The sequence below is a fragment of the Mustela erminea genome, chromosome 10 (genome assembly GCF_009829155.1).
Source record: "Mustela erminea isolate mMusErm1 chromosome 10, mMusErm1.Pri, whole genome shotgun sequence".
Taxonomy (NCBI): Eukaryota; Metazoa; Chordata; class Mammalia; order Carnivora; family Mustelidae; genus Mustela; species Mustela erminea.
Window position 1 is genome coordinate 46,829,200 of NC_045623.1, and position 18,147 is coordinate 46,847,346.

Sequence of the window (18,147 nt, forward strand, 5' to 3'; positions counted from 1 at the left end):
TGCAATGTGCCATTTACCTAAATTACTGTGATCAATTCAAAGTAACCATAAACTTATGAAATAGTCCCAAATTTCAATAGCCATTTATTCTGGTGCATCTTTTAATTCATATATGGATGGGTTTATCAATTTTTAATCAATTAACATTCTCACTGATATAGATCAATTTACATTAGCCATTATCATATAACATGAAAGAAGCACATGGGAAAAACAAGCAGAAAAAAGACTTCTTGATAGTTCTTTAAAATTGAGTTTGCTGTTAAGGAAACATACAAATAAATACAATGAAGCAGAAACAAAATACTGTACTCAGAAAAATAGCATTGCGGAAGGAAATCTAAAGCTGAAGATAAAGATCTTTATTTTACATTATGCATAATTACATAATTTATTAAAATTAATACAATTCATATACAAAATAGTAACACAGTAGTCATTTTTAAGTTTGTTAAGCACTTTACAGGAATGTTAAGATGGCAAAACTATATATACTAAGCAGTGTCTCACGTCTCCATCAATGTCTAGCTCACTAATTCAGGCTGAACATTCACTCTCCGAAGTACTTCTTCAGGCATGCAAAAAACAGGACTAACAGGTTTTATCTGTTCTTCTCCCAAAAGTGATAATCCAGCAATTCCAAATAAAGTATGAAAAGGATCTACCTATTTAAAAAATAAGAATTTATAGAGTATTACAAAAATGAAAACTTCTAAAACCCTACTTCTGAACAAGTTATATTGGATTCCATTATATTTTCTTTACTTGAATAAATGCTTAGTTTTCTAAAAATGATGACTTCAAACTTTTTTTAACATAGGACCTTTCACCATACACAATTTTTTTGACAATTAAGTGATGAGAAATTTCTGCAAACTTGTCTTCCCTTCAGATATTCTCAAGTTACCTAGAAAGTATCCTGCTTAAAAAGTAAAACGCTGAGCATCATCCATTTTTAAGCCTGGAAGTGACATAAAGGTAACTCAAAGCAATGGAACTATTACATGAACATGTCAGAAATATACTTGCCATATCTCCTGGTCGGTCTGCAAATCCTCCTGTTTCTTCATCTTGACATGCTAAAATGAAACTTCTAAGTTTCTCTCTATCAATCCAATGAAGCCTTCCAATTATCTTTAGGGAGGCCAACACCCACCATGAATAGCATACATCTGGTAACTAGGAGGGAAAAAAACCACAAGCAATTGCCACAATTTTATTCTCTAGTCCAAACATGGGGTGCTGGAGGAGACTAAGGGATATACTGACATACAGTTAAAGATGCTAAAATTCATAAATACAATTACTTGGATTTAAAGATAATCACTGGGATAAGACCAAACATTTCAAGCCACAGACACCCACACTAAATGTTTCAGAGTTTAGGCACTCAGTAACAACTATCCCTGTACCTTTATTTTATCTGCAATAAACGTCCCTTATCCAAGAAGCTGGTGGTTAACACTCATGAAATCCATGGTGATATATGTTCTACTTCCCTAGTCAGAGCATTTTCAACAAGTACTGTCCAGGTAGGTATGTAATTTGCTTAAAAATAACCTAAAGCCTGGCTCCTCAAACACAGGTCATTTGGGTTTAAAGAATGCAGAATATCTCACCTTCAACTGAAGAATCATTTCGACAAAATCGCTGGGTGATTTGTAAGCACATAAAAAACTGTCCTACACTGTAAGTGCAGATTCCTGGCAATCCCAACCCTGACCCATTTTCTAACTGTTGAAAGTTGCAGGTTTTTCACTGGACTGTAAGTAGCTAGAAACCACTTGTGGGTATTTCCCTACCCAACTTATTCAGAAATATTGAACAAGCAAATCTAAAATAAAAATACAATGACCCAGACAAAATCACCACCATGCCCTATCTTATTTTCTGTCAAGGATCCAGCAATCTATAGCCCTTGAAGTCTAACTTAGACTACAACCGAAGTTTTTTATGTATGTGTAAATCGTTTTTTAAAATACAGTCTAAAAAACAAAAAACGCAGTCTTGTGATAGGAAAATCACATCAAATTCAAATGAAACCACTGTTATTTTACTTAAACACAGCTATCCCCACTGGTTTCTTATGGCACCATCTACTCTTTAGGGTAGTTATGTACTTGCCAACAAGACTATATATCTTCAGAAGTGGAAACATTTACTACCTGGCCCTTACAGACCCAATTTAGAACATAGTATGTGAGAGCTAAAGACAACTATGGATGTGCAAAGGAAAATCTGATTCCCCTTTCTCCAAATCAAAATGCCAAAAATTGGGTTTTTCTTAAAAATTTTAATAAGGATTTTAAACAAAATTTTGCAAGGTAATTCTTAAAAGTCATTGATTTGGTAAATTAATTTCCTTTCACACCCACGAAGTAGACGCAGAGACTTCTGTACAAAATACATGTATTCATTTAACACTACTCATTGGGTCCCAAATATGAAGAATGCTTTTTTTTTTCTTCAAGATTTTATTTATTTATTTGACAGAAAGAGAGATCACAAGTAGGCAGAGAGGCAGGCAGAAGGAGAGGGGGAAGCAGGCTTCCTGCCAAGCACAGAGCCTGACGTGCGGCTTGATCCCAGGACCCTGAGATCATGACCTGAGGTGAAGGCAGAGGCTTACCCCACTGAGCCACCCAGGCGCCCCTACAGAAAGCTTTTAATGCAGGACTAATTTTCCCTGGTATAGGTCTATAATTAAAAGTTTAAAGAAACAGCTTCATTTCACTGGCTGGAAAATATAAGACCCTCAAGATAGGGAAAAAGCCACTTTAAGAATACGTACTATGTCTGAATATAAATGTATTTCTAAGCTAGGATATTTGCTATTTTTTTGTTTTCCTTCAGGTAACTCCAGAATCCACTTCATGATTGGAAAGGCCAGAAGACAGCTTTGTCATAGAAAGAAGATCAGAAGGAACACATCTTTTCCTCAAGTCTTTTAAATGGATACCATAATTAATAAGTATCTCCACTCCAGCTGTTTTCCTTTTGCCAAGAGCATTTTTTAGGAAGAAAAATTGCAATGGGGGGAAGGGTAAAAGCACATTATCAATTTACAAGAAGCTATAGTAGTTATAAAGCTATTAGAACACAGTATCTTATGAATCAATACCTTCTCTGGCCTTCCATTGAGTCCACCTGATGGCAACTGTCGTTCACAAAGCCACCAACCGAGTAAATCAGAATTTACTTGATGCAACTGGCTAGTAATAGCCAGAAATCCTGTGCAACAATAGATCTAAAATTACAGACATAAAGTACATGTGTATAACAATTTTCAACAGTAGTGTAGTAATAAAAACTACTTAATTAAAATGCCATTTATGTCTAAAAACTTGCTTTCTATTAACAAGTCAGAACTGCAAAGACATAAATATCATATACCTAACTGAACAAATTCAAACATACTAATTCCAGGATCCAATTCTACAATATATTATTGTCAACATTTCTTCACAGCTAAAAGCAAAAATTTTTTAAAAAGGATTTTATTTTTAAGCATTCTCTATACCCAACATGGGACTCAAACTCACAACCCCAAGATGAAGATCTTATGCTCTACCTACAGAGCCAGTCAGGTGGCTCTAAAAGCAAATTTTATTGGACACCTACTTACAGATACAATGCACAACAGTACAACTACTACTTACAAATACAACTGCCTCTCTGGCACAAGCAAACAGGTATTCAGGATAGGCAGGGAAAAGAATGTTTCCATCTACTTAGTTAAAAACTAATGGAAAATAAAAGCGAAGAACATGCAACTCCTGATCCCAGGGTTATGAGTTTGAGCCCCACACTGGGTACAGAGATTAAATAAACAAAACTTTGTTGGGGGGGGGGTTAAATAGTAGAAAATAAAAATATATCTTTCATGATAATAAATCTACTTATGTTGCCTGGGCCAGGGGCTTCCACCAACAGGGAATATATACACAACTACTATAAAAATGCCTTTATCTGCATTTAAGCAATTCTTATGTAACATCCCATATTACAATTAAATTAACTTCAGTCATACATAACAAACACTGAAACTGCTATTAATATATTTTCCCAATTTTTCACTTAACCCCTCAAAACTTACATATTTTAATCTCCATTAATAAATTACCTGCCCAGCATGGGATTCAGAACCTGGCCTGCAACCAAATCCACCATCAAAGTTCATACACGATAAAACAAATTCGATTGCCTTTTCCACATTAATAGCATCTAGCTTCCCCTACAAACAGAAAAAATAAGCCTACTGAATTCCAGAATAATCATGGGAACTTAATTATTCCAATACAATATTCAAAACTTACCAATAGGGCCAAGGTTGCCACTGCACAGAAAGAGAATCTTGTATCAATTTCTCCTAAAAGAAAAAGGAAATTAAATAAAAACTAAGTATTACCAGAGGCATCTGATCTTAATATATAATGCCAATTAACTGAAAACAAACTGTACAACTACCATGTTTAAATTTCCATGAGTTCAAGCTTAACATTTACTTTTCAATTAGCAGGATGAAAGCTGAATCTGAAGTAAAATCACTTCTAAGAAACCCAAGAACTAGAAAATTTGCCAAAAATACGGCAAAACTATCTTAAGTTGCTTAGAGCACCCAACAAGGGAAGGTAACACAGAACCAAAAAGATAACTCAATTTCTAACAGTGACAATAAACTTACCCTATTATATAAAAGTAGATTTTCACATCCCATGAAGCAGCTGGTCTCTCCGGCCTGCACTGTATTCAGCCCTAAAGCAGAGATTATCTACATTTATCAAGTATAGTACTATTCCCTCCCTCCACTCAAATATCCAGTAAGTTTGTAAAGTTTTTTGAATATCTCTCCCTCTTCATTAAATAATTAAAAAAAAAAAAAAACTTTACAAAGCCACCAAATACTGGGGGAAAAAATTTCACCTACCTCAAATTTTAGACTGGCCCCCTCTGTTCCAGTTCTCTGGTATGCTGATAAACTAACACAGTGCATGCTGGAACTTCCAGCAGACCATTTAACTTCAGTAAGACCAGCTGCTTAGTGGGACCTGAAAAGATCAAAAACTTAAAAATCTCCTTATAATTATTAGCAAAGCCTCCAACTCATTGTACTTAAAAACTTTCAACAAATCTTATCACTACAATAAACACCTGAACAGATTTTAATATTGGTACTTTGGGTAGCATGAATGAGACTGACATTACCCCAAATATCTCCAGCAAAAGAACCATCTTCTTTCTGTAGACTCTGAACATATTCCACAACTTTATTTACATCAATAACATTAATACTATCATACAGAGTAAGAATCTGTAACAAAAACAAAACAAATTAAGTAAATACTTCTTCAACACTGCTACTTTGTTCTAAGACGTTCTTCCTCAACCACCCTTTAAAATGTCAAGCAAGCATGTCCTTCTGTCTATGCACATTGTGACCTTTTTGCAAAGGTACAGACTATCTTCTACTATGCCACAGGCTTTATCAACAAACCCAAACCAGTAACAAAGAATTTATTTCCTCCATATAAATTGCAACTTCGCATTCCAAACTTTGTACTAACTTACATATACAGAAGTAGACTTTATAGTATTTTTCTAGAAGATTGTATTTATTTATTTGACAAGAGTTAGAGACAGCTAGAGGAACACAAGCAGGGGGAGTGGGAGAGGGAGAAGCTGGCTTTCCACTGAGCAGTGAGTCCAAAGCAGGGCTCAGTCCTGAGCTAAAAGGAAGACACTTAATTACTGAGCCACCCAGACACCCCGAGAAGTAGACTTTCAAGTTGTAATCGTGGATCTTCACTATTATCAAAATTAAACCACTTAACTCTAGCTGGTGATTTTTCAAATTATTTACATATACTGAAAATAAACATTTTATCATTCAAGGTCTCAGTGTAATTTTTCAATTTACATCAACTTTGGATTCAGCTAATACATGCCATCACATCATTGACCTTGTAAAATACAGGCTTCATTTGAAAAGATTAGGGAAACTTTTTTTGACAGATACCAACTGTCATGTTCCTAATACCCAGTTCACTTTCTCCATTCTCAGGTAAGAGAATACACTACCAAGACTACTAAATTTTAATATTTACCTGGACAGCACTCAGAGTATACAAAAGATGAGGGTCATGTCCAATACTGGCACTTATTCCACCACACTCATGTTGACATGACTTAATGAATGTCAGAATTTCTTCTCTATTCATCCGATGTAATTGTCCCATGAGATCCATTACAGTCAGACCCCAATAGATACCACTCATTCTCAAATACTCAGACATACAGTATTCCTAAAATACACAATTATTTTAATGTGCCAGTTTGAATTGATGCAGGGTTATTAAAGTGATAGAACATGTAAAAACTAGTCATACTTATTGTTTAATTCAATTCATCCTAACTGTTAATTTCAAATTGTGGCTATCAATACTGGGGGTTAGGAGAGGGTAGTATCTGCAATGCATATGATAAATTCACCTGCAACTAACAATACAAATAAGACTTTAATCTCTCTTAAAATCTAACCAGACGTATAAGTAAAAAAATATACCAACTTTTTTCAAGTTTGGGGACAGAGTATTTCTTTCAGAGTACCTACATCATATTTATCAAGTATCAATTCTATTAATATATGGACTATGTACAAAGCCTATCTACTACCTATTAGTAAATGGTACAACAACTTGAAACCAAAATAGCCAAGGCATGCAAAAGTTTAAATAGCTAACAGAAGCTACTCAGAGACATAAAAACTGGTACAGAGACTAGATCAGAAATAAATTTTTGCTAGTCACCAATGCAACACATGTTAAGTTTCAGTCTGGTGAGTAGTCTTAGGGAATTTAACAGGTCACCAATTCATCAATGTTTCCCAAAATGGTAAATTAATTCAGTTGTTTGGATACTACAGGGAAAAATTTACTTTCAGTTTCATTACTTAGCCCCCTAAGAGGGTAACTATTCTTCAGGGTTTGAAACTTAAGGTAAAACTTTTTCAAGGTCTCAGCGTAATTCTAGAGCTAAAGTGATATTACACATCAGCCATATATTCAGGTAATACATGCCAACACATCACTGACCTTGGAAGTAATACCTCAAGGACAAAAATACAAATCTCTTCTCTACCTCAAACCTCTTAAGCATCTAGGCAGATGGGGAATCTATTTGATCTATCAAAGCCTCTGAGAACCGTGGTTAATTCTGATACCAAGGTACACTCACTGCACTCATGGAGAGAACTTCAGTCCTCCACATGCAAAGAGTTACCGTTTTTAAGAAACACGGGCCACAGATACTGACCCATTTACTGTTCATGCGTAAGTGTCATTTCTTCAAAATAAAAGGAACTTTCAACACAAAATCATACATACATAATCATCTTTCTTGGAGCCATAGGACGCGATATAATCTGCATGCTTCTCTAACAACAGCGTGTCAGGTGCATCTGACTTGATAACAACATCCTTCTGCGGTGTGCCCTTTCACAAAACAAAAAAGCAGTGACTTTGTAACTGTTCATTTTTTTATGCTTGACCCCAGTGTATATATTTAATATACATCTGAACTTTTCATCTTAATTCCACCTTGCCGCACAGAACTTTCTATATAAAAACTAGGTATCTGACCAGAAAGAAATTAGGTACTAAAGCTCTTCGGAAGATTCGGGTAATTTTTCAGGTCTCAGAGTAATTCTAGAGCTAAAGTAGTAATAATCAGCTTCGGATTCAGAATACATGCCAGCTCATCATTGACCCAAGAAATTATTACCCTCATCTGTTGTTGCTTATCTTTCACTTAAAAAGTAAAATAAACACCACAAAACAGCCCATCTTGCCATTTCAGAACTTAGTTTACATGCAGCAGAAAACTGAAGCATTAAAATTAAAATGTAAAATATTTATATATAAAATAAAGCTAGCCCATAATTCGCAGGTAAGTTAATTAAATTTTACTAATCCTAGGTTATCAACTTATCAGTAAGTTCCTTTAGTTTCATCTTCTCCAGCTTTAGTCTTAGTTTCTTCATTTGCAACAAGCCCCCAGGAAATGAGGATTCTGCTCTAGTTCCCCGCATTTCTTACTGTAATCGAGACAGCTAAAACTCATTCTAAGTAGGTCATGACCATTACCGAAAAAAAATTAGTGAATTTCCATCAGATCCTACTTAAAATTTACTGCATCTTCAAAGAACGCATCAGTAATGACTTTATCGGTTTTGAGCCATAAACTATAGAAAAAAAGGAAAAAAAGAACCACCGACTGGCCCGGCTTTTTTGAGGAGTTAAGAAATCGGGCCGTTGAACCTTGAGGCCTGCCTCGTAGGAGGAAGCCTCGATAAAATTAGAAGCCGTACGTGCGCCCGCGAGGTCTGCAAAAAACGCTGAGTAATACTTCACTCTCTCTGAACCCTAAAGAAATCCCTTTCACGGCCGGTGTCTTAACCCAACTGTTCTCCAATACTTGCTGAACAATTAGAACGACTGAGCTGCTCAGTACTACTCCACCTAAACGCCACCCGCGCAGTCACAGTAAAGGACAGCCTCACTCACCATGTCTGAGACGGAAAAGAGAACTTTCCACCGTTCCTGGGTAGATTTAGGCGGCACGCGCCTGCGCATAAGCTCCCCCCAGGCCCCTTCCCGGCATAGCTGACCACACTCCCGCCTGTAGGAAGGAGCAGTTGCTTGGCTGCCTAGGACCCCGCCAAATGCTCATAGCTGTCCTCGCTGCCTGAACCCAAGTTCTCTGGCGGTCATTTTCCCGTCCTGTGGTGACCTTGATGTGTTTGAAAGTATCTGAATTACTTTAAAAAAAATAATTTGTTCCTGAGGCTCTTTGAACACTGAAGATCTGGAGTGGATGGTAATTAGTGGAATTCTTGCATGTAGGAAGTATTCAATGTATTCTGAGTGAATGTTAAAATGTTTACATGTCCCTCCTGTTCGCCTTTTCTGTTTCGGATGTGGCTCACTCCCTTCACTTCTTCAGCAAGTGCTACTAGCTGGAAGTTTTGTAAATTGCTTTTGAAAAAAAAAAAAAAAAAGACCATCCATGTTCTTTTCACAAACTTCCGACTATATTTAGATTTGCTAGGGGTGTTATTACAGATATTTTCATTTGTGCTTCCTTGGATCTTTCATACTTAAGTATTTTGAGCACCCATTATAAAATATTGGCACCCTATACCCTTACAGTGTATTAACATTCAGTAACGATTTGAAGTGTTCTGACACAATGACATATATGGGCTATCAATAATTAAGAGTGTTGAATCTGCTATGATGATAGATTTCATTTTTTTTTCTCCCTGTAATCAATATTCTCATTTATAGTTTGAAGCTACTTTATAAAATGCATGTAAGTTTAGCATCTATTTCTGGTGAGTTGATCCTTGTACCATTCATTGATGACTGTCTGTAGCCCTAATACTTTTTGTCTTAAGAAGTCTGCCCTACTCTCTGCTCAGCAGGGAGCCTGCTCCCCCCCCCCCACCTTTGCCTGCCTCTCTGCCTACTTGTGATCTCTGTCTGTCAAATAAATAAATAAAATCTTTTTAAAAAAAAGTCTGCCCTAAATACCTGTGTGGCTCAGTGGGTTAGGTCTCTGACATTGACTCAGGTCAGGATCTCAGGGTCCTGGAATGAAGCCCTGCCTTGCGTACCTTGTAAGGCTCTCTGCTGAGCATAGTTAAGCTGGTAGTCTGCTGGGCCTTCTCCCTCTGTCCTTCCCCCTTTTATTTGCTCTATATATATATCTGTCTCCCGCTATCTCTCAAATATCTCTCAAAAGTCTTAAAAAAAAACCGCCCTAAATATTAGTGTAATTTCCCCAGCTTTGTTTTGCCTCTAAGTCAGATGGGGGAGGGATGTGATAGAGGGAGAAAAAACAAGTGGGAGAAGGAGTGGTCAGACTTCCTAAAAGAGAAATGCTAATACAAGCATCAGATCCAAAAAGTACCATTCAGATTAAATCAGTAACTGCTGAAAGAATGAAAAAACAAGCCTCAATTCCTACTTTATAAATTCATTCAACAAATAAGTATTGGATGTCTAGAATGTGCCAAATATTATTCTAGGTTCTAGGGGTACAATGGTGAATAAAATGTTATCTGTATAGGAAGTGTGTGTTCTAGCAATTCTTGTAATTACATTCAGCAGTTCTATTTCTAGGTATTTATCCTACAAATACATACAGTCCTTTGAGTATGAAGTGACTATACGCATGAATATTCAAAGCAGCAGTCTTTTTCTTTTTATTTAAGATTTTATCTGTTTACTTGACAGAGAGGAAGGGGGAGAGAACAAGCAGGGGGAGTGGCAGGCAGAGGGAGAGGGAAAAGCAGTCTTTCCCATGCTGGGCTGGATCCCAAGGACCCAGAGACCAGGACCAAAGCCAAAGGTAGACCTCCAACCCACTATGGTACCCAGGCTCCCCAGGAGCAGTCTTTACAATAACAAAAGATTACAAATATCTTATGTACCATTGAAAGGTTAAATAAACTATACTGTATTGATAATGCAGCTGTTAAAGAGAATGAGGAAGCTCTGTATACATTGCTATGGAAAGATATCCAAAATATATTAAGTAAAAACAAAAACAGAAAGTGCCCAGGGGTATATAGTGTGCTACTAATTGTGTGGAAAACACAGGAGAAAAATATGTGGATATATTTGCAAATGAAGAGCATTACTAAAAGCAGTTGCCTACAGAAGGAGGGTTGCTGGGAATAGGATTAAAGAAGGCTTATTCTTCACTGAATATCCTGGTGTTTTTGAAATTTGGTATATTTTACCTCTTCAAAAAATAAAAATATCTCCCCTCCAAAGAAAAGTAGCTACAAAAAATATATATTGATTAAAAAATAATTTCATCTTGGTGCACTTAGATGGCTCAGTCCATTGGGCTTCTGGGATTGGGTTGGTTTCAGCTTGGGCCATGATCTCAAGGTCCTGGATCAAGCCTGGTATTGGACCCCATGCTTAGTGGGGAGTCTGCTCAAGGATTCTCTCCCTCTCTCTCTGCCCCTCCCCCAATTTGTGCTTACCCTCTTTCTCACTCTGCTTTTCCCTCTGCCCCATGCTTGTTTTCTCTTTCTCTAAAATAAATATTTAAAAACAAAAAACATGTTCATCTCTACTTCTAGACATGTGCTGTGTAATATAGCTAAAGGGATAGTCGAGATAACGGCCAATCTGAATTGAGATATGTTGTAAAGTATAAAACACACTCCCTATTTCAAAGACTTAGTCAGAAAAATAAACTAAAATATCTCATTAACAATTTAAAAAGTACTAATTGTTGAAGTAATATTTGGGCATATTGGGGTAAATAAAACTATATTCTTAACATTAATTTCACCTACTGCTTTTTACCTTTTATCCCCTTTGCTTGTCTTTTTTTAAGTAATCTCTACACTTAACATGGGGCTCAAACTCTTAACCCTGAGAGTCTGAGTGTCATGCTTTGCCAACTGAGTCAGCCACATGACCCTCTTTTTACTTTTTTAAATGTGACTATTAAAAAATTTATAATTACATAAGATCATATTATATTTCTGTTGGACGATGTTGCTACAGTCACTGAGTTTTATGGGAACTGTAGCTGTGTCTGGTTTGTTCACCATTACATATTATGCAAATGAAACAAGTTTTTCTTTACCTATAATTTTGTTCAAAGCCTAGATTGTGATTATGAACATAGTTTCATTAGCTTCCAGCATCTAAACTGTTTGTAGTCTGTTCTAACATCTTTATGCCATGGAATAGCATTTCCAGGACAAAACAATACCATATTTCACCTAAGATGCCATTGATTATAAGATGCATCCCAATTGAAAAGATAACAAATGTGGGAAAAAACTGCCAATGGCTATGAACATAAATGTTATCCAGATTTTTGAGATGTTAAATATGAAAAAAATGTGCATTTTGGAATCAGTGAAATACGGTAACTGAGTTATTTTGAAATATCAAATGTAGAAGCAGAATTTTTTTTTTTAAGATTTTTATTTATTTCACAGACAGATCACAAGCCGGCAGAGAGGCAGGCAGAGAGAGAAAGGAGGAGGAGGCAGGCTCCCTGCTGAGCAGAGAGCCCGACGTGAGGCTCGATCCCAGGACCCTGGGATCATGACCTGAGCCGAAGGCAGAGGCTTTAACCACTGAGCCACCCAGGTGCCCCTAGAAGCAGAATATTATATGCTCCATGCCCCATATCCCTCTTGTAAAGATACATTCTATATATTGTATGACATTTCTGATATTTCTTCTCTTCCATTTTTCTATTCCAATCAGGTAAATGAAATCTTGTTTACAGGGGCACCTGGGTGGCTCAGTGGGTTAAAGCCTCTGCCTTCGGCTCAGGTCATGATCCCAGGGTCCTGGGATCGAGCCCCACGTCAGGCTCTCTGCTTGGCAGGGAGCCTGCTTCCCTTCCTCTCTCTCTGCCTGCCTCTCTGCCTGCTTGTGATCTGTCTGCCAAATAAATAAATAAAATCTTTAAAAAAAAAAAGAAAAGAAAAGAAATCTTGTTTACGGTCTTAGAATTACATGCCTTCCTAAGTAAGTAATATCAAAAGGAACTGGATAGGTAAGATGGAGGTATAGAAGGAGTAGAATTCTGAAGCCATTTATTTATTTATTTATTTGAGAAAGAGAGCAGTGCAGTGAGGAGCCCAGGGAGAGGGACAAGCAGACTCCACTCTGAGCCTGGAGCCAACTCCAGGCTCAACCTCACGACCCTAAGATCATGACCTGAACTGAAATCAAGAAGTGATTTTAGGTGCAAAATAGTACCTTTATTTACACTTTATTTACACAAAACAATACCTTAATTTACACTGTTTTGTAGTGAATTTCCATTTTCTTGATCAGTTTGTGTTTTTTCTTGGTAATTGAGTCTATGATGCAGTATATATATGCTACTATCAAAATCTACTGAGACAGCTCAGTTACATATATGGTTTATATTTTTGTGATACATGATTTTATGCACTATTACTTAGCTATTACAATCTAATAAAAATATGGAAAATTAATTTTCTTTCTTAAAGCTCTGTACATTAAAATATGTCTGCTCTTTAAAAAAAAAGTCAGATGTGTAACCGACTGAGTCACCCAGGTGCCCCTGAAGCCATTTAGAAGAAACTTTTTAGATAAAGTTGGAGATGAAAAACATTTAATAACATAAAATCCTGAGGTGGAGAAATGGGCTAAATGGATGACGGGTTTTAAGGAGGGCACATATTGTGATAAGCATTGGGTGTTGTATGTAAGTGATGAATCACCAAATTCTACACCTGAAACTAATACTACACTGTATGTTCACTAACTACAATTTAAATAAAAACTTGAAACTTAAAAAAAAAAAGAAAATCCTGTTCCTTAATTATGAACTATAAAAAAGACCTTGAAGTTTAGCTGTTTAAAACAATATTTGAGGGTGCCTGGGTGGCTCAGTGGGTTAAGCCGCTGCCTTCGGCTCAGGTCATGATCTCAGGGTCCTGGGATCGAGTCCCACATCGGGCTCTCTGCTCGGAAGGGAGTCTGATTCCTCCTCTCTCTCTCTGCCTGCCTCTCTGCCTACTTGTGATCTCTCTCTGTCAAATAAATAAATAAAATCTTTTTAAAAAATAAATAAATAAATAAAAATAAAACAATATTTGAGATATCTAGTTCTAAGGTTTAAATTGGATTTATTTATTTGTTTGTTTATTTTTATTTATTTGGCAGAGAGAGAGAAAGGGAAAAAGCACCAGCAGGCAGAGTAAGAAGCTGAAGCTGGTTCACCACTGAGCAGAGAGCACGATATGGGGCTTAATTCCAGGACCCTAGGATCATGCGTGACCTGAGACGAAGGCAGACACTTAACCAACTGAGCCACCCAGACACCCCTTAAATTGGTTTTAATGTCATATTGGTTCCCTCCCAGATTAATGACATAAAATGTTTCATATGTGTTTCTTTTATATCTATATGCACTAGGATTATACCATTCTGAAAATTAGAAGTTTTAGAAGTCATCTACGTAGATGTCCAAGTAGGTCAACAGATACAGCCAAGTAAACTGCACTGCTTGAGCACAGTACATCAAGATCTACTTAAGCTGAGATACAGCTTTTCTTGGCTCACAGAGTGATTCTCATGTGTCAGTAAGGACCTTTTGACTCTATTTGTACAGTTTTTGCCCTCCTTACTGATTTTATTTTTTGTTTTTGTTTGTTTTTGTTTTAACTTCAGGTCCAGCCTGTAAGTTAATCTTCACTGGTGACAGTGATTTGGACTGTGTTTTTATGGTCCATTTGGTGATCTCTGTCTGTTACAGAAATTTATTTTCTCTTATGTGAGAGATGACAGGGAATCTGGTTTGTTCATCCTTGTCTGTATTTGAGAGAGCTCTAATTAGCTAAGAATTTAATACCTGTTGGGAAGGAGAGGAGCTCTTTGCGATGTAGACTTGCAAATTTACTTTCGGCCTTTGGCTAAATTTGTTTTAGATCTGACAGTTTTAAGTTCTCAGTGTGTCTACACGTCTTTAATTAAGGAACGCCTTTGCTTCTCATTGTACGTCTATGAAATGCTTTCCTACTTCTGAGCAGTATACAGTATACATTAACAGATTAGATTGTGCCTCATATTAAAGATCTCTCTTCTGATTGTTTTATAAATAAGCACTCATATAAATGAAATAATCCCCAAATTACCAGAAAATTTAAAAATTTAACGTTTTTTAAGATTTAATTTTAGTTATTTATTTGTTGTAAATATTTATTTATTTATTTGAGAGAAAGAGAGTGAGCAGCAGGAGCAGAGAGAGAGGGACAAGCACACTTCCATGATGAGCATGGAGCCCGATGTGGGGCTCGGTCCCAGGACCCTGGGATCATGATATGAGCCAAAGGCAGATGCTTAATTGACTGAGCCAAATGGGTTAGACTTTAAATGAGAAAAAAAAATCATTCATATACAAACTGCTATCGAGAAAATTTTAAAAATTCAAGTTTACATAAGTAAGATGAATCTTTGGGCAGATCAGAGAGGCCTAGTAATTTGGGTTAATGAAAAAAACCAGCTATCTGTTATTTTCTTTGCTTTTCGGTATTAAGTATATATATTGTAGTATATGTACAGTTTAGAAAGTTTTTAACATGTAAACATTTTTTTTTTTCAAATTTTTATTTATTAAGAAATCTCTATCCCCAATGTGGGGCTCAAACTCATGACCTCAAGATCGAGTCACATGCTCTACCAACTGAGCCAGCAGGTACCTCAGTAGTTTATTTTTTAATGAAGATCTAAATTAGTCTGAATTTCCTGACTCTTTATATTGGTTTATTGGTCAAATTGGCTAACCTAACTCCTACATATATTTTAAGATTTTTAAAATTATAAATTTGGCTTCCACTAAATTGAATCATAATTCTAACAAACATTTTTTTCCAACAGTAAGTCTGTTTTCAATTATGTCAGATTAAAGGTAATTGCAAAGAACTTTAGGAAATTTAACTAGTTTGGGTTAATTAATTATTATCATGACAAGCCTAGATTGTTTCTTGGATAGAATATTAAAACCTTGATTACTGAGCATAATTTTAAGTTTATATACTTTTCGTTCTTATTTCAATGTGCTATGGAATAAATGATATCTTTAAGTCAAGTTAATAAATGGTTCTTTTTTCCACTTTAAGATATAAAAGGATATATATAGCTGTATAAAACTGGGTTAATATTTATGGTCTTTGGGCTGCCTGAGTGACTGAGTTGGTTAAGCATCTGCCTTTGGCTCAGGTCATGATCTTGGGATACTGGGATTCAGCCCCACATCGGGCTCCTTGCTCAGCGGGAGCATGCTTCTCTCTCTCCCTCTGTCGCTCCCCCTGCTTATATGCATGACAGCTTCTCCCTCTCCCTCTGCAGCTACCTGCTGTTTGTGCTTGTTCAATCTCTCTCTGTGTCAAATAAATAAATAAAATATTTTAAAAATTTAAAAAATAGTCTCCTTTCTCTCTGCCTGCCTCTCTGCCTACTTGTGATCTCTTGTCTGTCAAATAAATAAATAAAATCTTTTTAAAAAAATGAAAAGATGTTAGAAATAATTAAGTTTACTTTATGTGCTCCATTATTTTTTAAATTATCAGCACTATTGTGTGAGCAAAATAGGAAAAGTTGATAAATAAATCAGATCAACTCACTCTTCTTTAGCTTAAATATTTGTATAGTTAAAATATCATTAATATAAACATAGCCAAAATTGTGTACTTTATGAAAAGGACCTGGAGATATGCCAATGTCATTTCCCTCAGGGGAAATAGTGGTTAAATTCTTGTGAAACAGTTATGCACTGTGCTTTCGAGTTTTTTTTTTTTTTTTACTTCCATTCTATTACTGGATATATTATTACCTATAACCTTCAGTCTTAGTCATTGCAATGGAGTAGATGTATCTGTCCCCTCTCCCAACTTTTTATGTTGAAATTCTAGTCCCCAATATGATGGTATTAGGAAGTGAGGGTTTGAGAAGGCAATTAAGTCACAGAAAAGTGGAGTACTTATGGGTGGGATTAGTGCCTGTACAAAGGGACCCCAGAGAGCTCTCTGACCCTATTTCTGCCATGTGAGGATATAAGAAGTTAACGGTCTACAACACAGATGTGGGCAGGTGCTCTCATATTGGACTTTTCAGACTCCAGAATTTTGAGACATCAGACATTGGAGGTTGAAGCCTATCAGTTGTTTTATTATAGCAGCCTGAGCTAAGACAGTCATCTGCAGATAGTTTCTGTTTTACTCTGATGCTAGCTTGAAGGTTCTCCTATAAGCTACAGGCCAAACTTTGTGCATTCAGGGACAGTCTTAAAGCCTCATGGAAAGGATCCATTACTTTGAACTATTGATAACTACTTCCAAGATTAGTCTTTTGGGTATAGACTTTGAAGTGGACATAGCTTAGACAAATTTTACAACATACCATTAGACTAAGTCGGGATTTCTTAAGACTCTTTAGTCTGAAAGGAGAAGCTTCTTGAAAGCAGTTTACTGACTCAAGAGCCAGCAATTACAGAGAACCGAATGAGCCAATGAGGGGAGCTTAATCAGGGTTACATAATTTGGAATGTTGTTCATGCATTTGTGATGTTCTGCTTCTATGAATATATGAGGAAGCCCTTTTTCATTCTTAGGCTTTCCTCAATTTAGTGGATTGTGCTTTTGTAAACTGAAAGTTTAAAATGGTGTCTGATTCTCATTGGGTCCCTAGAATTAAGAAACATTTTCTGAACCTCTTTACACTTTATGGCAATATTCCAAATGAAACTGTACTCCTGTTTACTAGGATATAATTAAACAAATTGGTTATGTAACCAAGGCTATACCTGGAATGTCATATTTGAGAATAATTTTCATGTAAACATGTCTGACAAGCATATTATTAAAGAAAAACAAACAAGTTGACTGTGTATGGTGAGTCAATGCTTACAACACTGTTCCAGTAAAACTGGAATGGCATGGGGTTCCAGTCTTATAGATGGTAAGGAAGGGCCCTTTTTGGCAAACTAGGAATGTTAGTAAATTTTAGAGATGCTGAGGAGAGAAATTCACCCAAAATCTTAGATACTACTAGACAACCCTGGTGCAGTTTTTTGGGTTTGGTTCCATAGCCTTGATATAGCAAATTATACAGGCTTTTATTTTATTCATTTTTTTAAAAAATTATTTATTTGAGAGAGAATGAGAGCGAGATATAGAGAGAGAGAGGAGGAGAGAGAGAACAGGGAAAGGGGCAAAGGGAGAGAATATACAAGCAGATTCCCGCTGAGTATAGAGCCTGATGCAGAGCTTGATCTTATGACCCATGAGATCATGACCTGAGCTGAAACCAAGAGTTGGACAGTTAACTGACTGAGCCACTCAGGTGCCCCTGTAGAGGTTTTAAAAGTGTACTTTGCGTGTCCTCATGAAAACTTACAGACAGAAGTTAGTCCTGCACCTTTGGCAATTATTCATCACAGTATGTCTGGATTTGGAAAGTAAATTCCAGGAGGCTAACATAGTTCATTAACACTGTGGCAATAATCTGGCCAAACATAATGAAATCTCTATTTTTGAATCAAGGAAAATCTTGGCAGGTTATTTATGAACAT

At 36.3% G+C, this 18,147-nt stretch overlaps 1 protein-coding gene and 3 non-coding genes across 5 annotated transcripts; all 4 read right to left on the reverse strand.

Annotated features, from left to right (window-relative positions):
* Positions 1-341: 341 nt before the first annotated feature.
* Positions 342-8,659, reverse strand: RABGGTB (Rab geranylgeranyltransferase subunit beta). Of its 2 annotated transcripts, XM_032301675.1 has the most exons (9): positions 8,562-8,659; positions 7,383-7,490; positions 6,105-6,302; positions 5,206-5,311; positions 4,317-4,369; positions 4,124-4,234; positions 3,122-3,247; positions 1,030-1,179; positions 342-665 (listed from the first exon to the last, which is right to left on the reverse strand). In XM_032301675.1, exons 1-9 carry the CDS (start codon positions 8,628-8,630, stop codon positions 525-527), a joined length of 1,062 nt encoding a protein of 353 aa, XP_032157566.1. In that variant the 5' UTR covers positions 8,631-8,659; the 3' UTR covers positions 342-524. The 2 variants fall into 2 exon arrangements, with proteins under 2 accessions (XP_032157566.1, XP_032157567.1); XM_032301676.1 differs by lacking the exon at positions 4,124-4,234.
* On the reverse strand, positions 5,890-5,961 carry LOC116568396. The gene has a single exon (XR_004276603.1). It is a non-coding gene; the product is annotated as a small nucleolar RNA SNORD45 (small nucleolar RNA).
* LOC116568395 lies at positions 7,009-7,092 on the reverse strand. The gene has a single exon (XR_004276602.1). It is a non-coding gene; the product is annotated as a small nucleolar RNA SNORD45 (small nucleolar RNA).
* On the reverse strand, positions 7,687-7,765 carry LOC116568397. The gene has a single exon (XR_004276604.1). It is a non-coding gene; the product is annotated as a small nucleolar RNA SNORD45 (small nucleolar RNA).
* Positions 8,660-18,147: the final 9,488 nt, after the last annotated feature.